We start from the raw sequence: 4056 nt of genomic DNA, 5'->3' as shown, positions 1-4056 counted from the left end.
ATTTTGCTGTGAGTTGTTTGTTGGTTGGTTGAACAAATGTATTACAGGGATTCCTAAATAACTACATACCGAAAGTGATTTCAAAATGAATTATTTGTCAGATCTTCTGTAAGAGGACAAGCAAACCACTCATAAAACTCTTGTTTTCTAAAAAGAGTGCGAACGCATCAGGGCTAGGCTAAGCTGAAATTGTAACTGCTCCTTTACCACTTGATATTAAAAGATCCAGGCATAAATCCAGCAGCTCCAGTGCCCAGAGGGCTGCTGTTTTCCTCCATTTCTGATCCAACTGAGTCAGCATGTCAATGAGAAAGAAGAGAATCTAAACACTTATGGCTTCCTTTGATACTGCACCATGCACAACCCGGCTCAGGTTAAATGATCTCAACTCACGTGATTATTCAAATCATTCAAATTTGCCGTTTCATTGCTAATTAGCTTTGCGTTTGGTGTAAATGCACTACTTCTCTACAGCTGACATTTCACACACATGCAGCCATTACTCTTCAACTGAGAATGCTGTCAGGCATTACCATTCTTCTTCTTTATGGTTGGCTTGAATATTTTAGACCACGTCTCTCACCATGACTTTGCGGAGCTGGAACTTGCGTGTCTGGATGTCCTGCATCAGCATCTCGAAGGGTGTGAGGCTGAACTCGGTGGGCAGCAGGTTGAAGGGCTGCTCCTGAACCTTCTTCAGCTTCACCCCCTGCCTGAGGTCCTTCATCAGCTGCACCCACAGACGCGCCTGGAAACCAAACCACACACACATTAACATGTGTAAAAAAGACAATATAGCCTTCTTTAATCAAACACACAGCTGTATTGTCCTCCCTGTCTCTCACCCAGTCTCTGTGTTTCAGTGCGTCTAACTCCGCTGCAGACCTGTCCTCCACAGATTCCTCTGATGTGATCTTCTTCAGCATCTGTGCAACAAATAGAAAAATAGATCATTACTGCATGAAATGGTTTATTTTTTATTATGATATTGCGATATCACCAGGGGTAGTTTATAATAACTTGCGATTCATAGCCTTGCCTATTTAGTCTACAACTGTATAAACCTTTATGTGTTTAGTAATAACCCGAACTATTTCTTAGACTGAGAACATTGCTTAAATAAGTCCCAGAGGGAGACATTGAGGAGTCAGATATGCAGACAAAAACTAAAAGTAAGTAAGTTTAAATGTAACGCCCCTATTTAAATCCTAGCAAACAGGATGTAAACAATGCAGAATTTAAAATAGTCAAAGTAAAATCAAATGTTTTTATTATTATTATTATGACTGTCGAGGTCCCATCTTCAGGCTTTCATTATCTTCTTATTCACAGTTATTTAAATGCAAGAAATTACTCAACTTTTAAAAAACAAATTTTTCAATGATTTTACCTAGAAATGGCAGGCTTGATATGGGCCTGTAATTGTTCATTATTGAAGCATCTAGATTATTATTTTTTAAGAGCGGTTTAATGACTGCAGTTTTCAGGGCCTGTGGAAAAATACCTGAGTGAAGAGACTTGTTTACTATATGAAGTAGATCTGAGGCCATGCAAGGAAAAATATTTTTGAAAAATAAATATCGCTTTGTGGTTACCTCTTTTTGAACATTTTTGTGAACAGAAATAGAGCTCTCAAAGAAAACACAGGAATAGTCAGAGAGTGCAACATCAGTCACCACAACCTTAGAGATATTCAGTCCCTTTGAGATAATTAAGTCCAGAGTGTGCCCCTTATTGTGCGTGGGCTCCGTCACATGCTGAGTCAGTCCATAGCTATCAAGAACACACAACAGTTCTTTAGCCCCTCTGTCCTGGGGGTTGTCAACATGGATGTTAAAATCACCAACAATGACTAGACGGTCAAAGTCAATACACACTATAGACAGCAGTTCAGTAAAGTCATCAAAAAAGCTTGCACAGTATTTGGGTGGTCTATAGATATTTAGGAACAGAGCTCGAGAGGAGCATTTCAGCTGAAGGGCCACATATTCAAAAGAAGCAATGTTCCCATAAGATGTCTTCCTGCATTGAATGGAATCATTGAACAAAATAGCAACTCAACCCCCTTTCTTATGCATTCTTTCCTGACTCATAAAACTAAAGTTGGGAGGTGTTGATTCGATAAGAACAGCTGCACTGTTATTTTGTTCAATCCAAGTTTCCGTTAAGAACATAAAATCAAGATTGTGCTCAGTGATAAAATCATTGATTAAAAATGTTTTTCCTGCCATAGACCTGACATTTAATAAAGCTAGTTTAAGTTTGTTGAATACACTATCAGTAAGATTTTTTGTGACAAGCTGTGGCTGACATGGAATCACTGTTAAATTTGATAAACTCACACAAACGTTTGAGCTCTTCCTCTTTCTAAGCTGATTCACCGCACTTAATCTATTACCTATCAACACAGATATCGGCAAAGCTACAGGCAGACAGGGCCCCGGCATGTCCTGGAAAGAGTTGAGAGTGCCATAGGCCCTTGAGCCTGGACCCAGCACATATCAGTAAGACAGGTCAAATACAGAATCAATAGGAACGGAGAAACGACGGTCGTAACAGTCCTGTTAAACTTCAATTTCCATCATTTGGGAAACTGAAAGGAGCCGGTCATCTCCCAACCACCTTGAAAACCAGGACTGGATTTCCAAAACCGACTGGATTAACTAAAATGACTGACATTCTCCCGTGGTAAATTGACGGTTTTATTTATTTTGAAGAAAACCCGAAGTGGAACGTTTTGAATTTAAAATTGAACTGTGGGAAGAAGGATTGTTAGATTGTTTGTGGGGTATTCAAAATACACTTGCTATTTGTGATTATAATTTTGAGTTGTGTTATTTTTTCTAATGCCATTCAATGTTGGGTTTGCAGTGAGATGTATACACCTTTGTGCAGTACAGACTTACTAAAACTGACTGACTATCAAAAAATAAATAAAGAACCTAAATAAGTAAGTCAAACTGTCACAATACATGCATGTTCCACAAATGTGTTACCCACTACAAGAACAGCTGATTCTAATAGGGAGGTTGTAGATGTCAAGTTTTGTATACACAACTCGAAAAATATTACCGAGGTCCGGACCTCGGTGACCTCAATGGTAGATACGGCCATGGATGTCAGAACCTACACAAAAAAAACATTAGCAACATTCAGGTGGCAAAATTCAAAGATGTTGATTCGCTTCTGTCACATTAAGGCTCATTAGAACATACCGCCCCATAGATCCACCATATTATTCTCGCTGCCATTCAGAGCAGACTGGAGGGGGTTAGAGGACAAACACAGGTATCAGTCAGAACACTATAATTTACAGTTTTACAGTTACCATGTTCAATCTGAATTTTCTTTAAAATAAAAAACATCTATATTGATTCTGACTTTTCAACATCCAACTCACAGGTTTATCATTACTTTGAGAAAAAAGATTATTAATTTAACCATTTTAGAAGGGAAGATATAGTCATTTGTTCTGGGAATGTCATTTTCAAGCCTGAAACCTGAAAAACAGGCTTGGGGCTTAAAAGGTTAAAAGAAAAATACATGAATAAAAAGTACATTAATAAAGAGTTACAGTGCAGTTTAAGATATTCATAGTTCACACAGAAGTTCCATTTTACTGATGCCTTTCATAAGGTTTCTCCGAACATGAGCTGTGTACGATTGTATGGCACATACATCCCGAGCAGCATACACAGAGAAAACCAGCCTGGACAGAATCCCCAGACACTGATTCCCTGGGGTTACTAGCCCCAAATGTTCATTAACCAAAAACGAAACACAACCGCTCAGTTTCAATTAAAAGCAGCGGCAAAAAGAAAAGTCTTCAGCCTGGATTTAAAAGTAGTAAGAGTTGCAGCGGACCTGCAGGTTTCCGGGATTGTGTTCCAGATATTTGGAGCATAATAACTGAACGCTGCTTTACCATGTTTAGTTCTGACTCTGGGGTTCTCTGCTAAGAAGATATAACCCCAATAGTATTCAAAGGTTTAGCCAGTGGCGGCCGGTCCATAGGGGCGCTAGGGGCGCCGCCCCACCTCTTCCCACATACAAAAA

The 4056-nt window shown here is 39.2% G+C and overlaps 1 protein-coding gene across 1 annotated transcript; it reads right to left on the bottom strand.

The window, feature by feature from the left end:
• Positions 1-538: 538 nt before the first annotated feature.
• Positions 539-927, bottom strand: LOC104950720 (protein spire homolog 2-like). The gene is made up of 2 exons (XM_010777277.1): positions 846-927; positions 539-748 (listed from the first exon to the last, which is right to left on the bottom strand). Exons 1-2 carry the CDS (start codon positions 924-926, stop codon positions 566-568), a joined length of 264 nt encoding a protein of 87 aa, XP_010775579.1. The 5' UTR covers position 927; the 3' UTR covers positions 539-565.
• Between the last annotated feature and the right edge of the window lie 3129 nt (positions 928-4056).

This window comes from Notothenia coriiceps, unplaced genomic scaffold (genome assembly GCF_000735185.1).
Source record: "Notothenia coriiceps isolate Sejong01 unplaced genomic scaffold, NC01 NC01_scaffold00017924, whole genome shotgun sequence".
NCBI lineage: Eukaryota > Metazoa > Chordata > Actinopteri > Perciformes > Nototheniidae > Notothenia > Notothenia coriiceps.
Note: the sequence above shows the minus strand (reverse complement) of the source record. Positions and strands in the feature narration are given on the sequence as shown.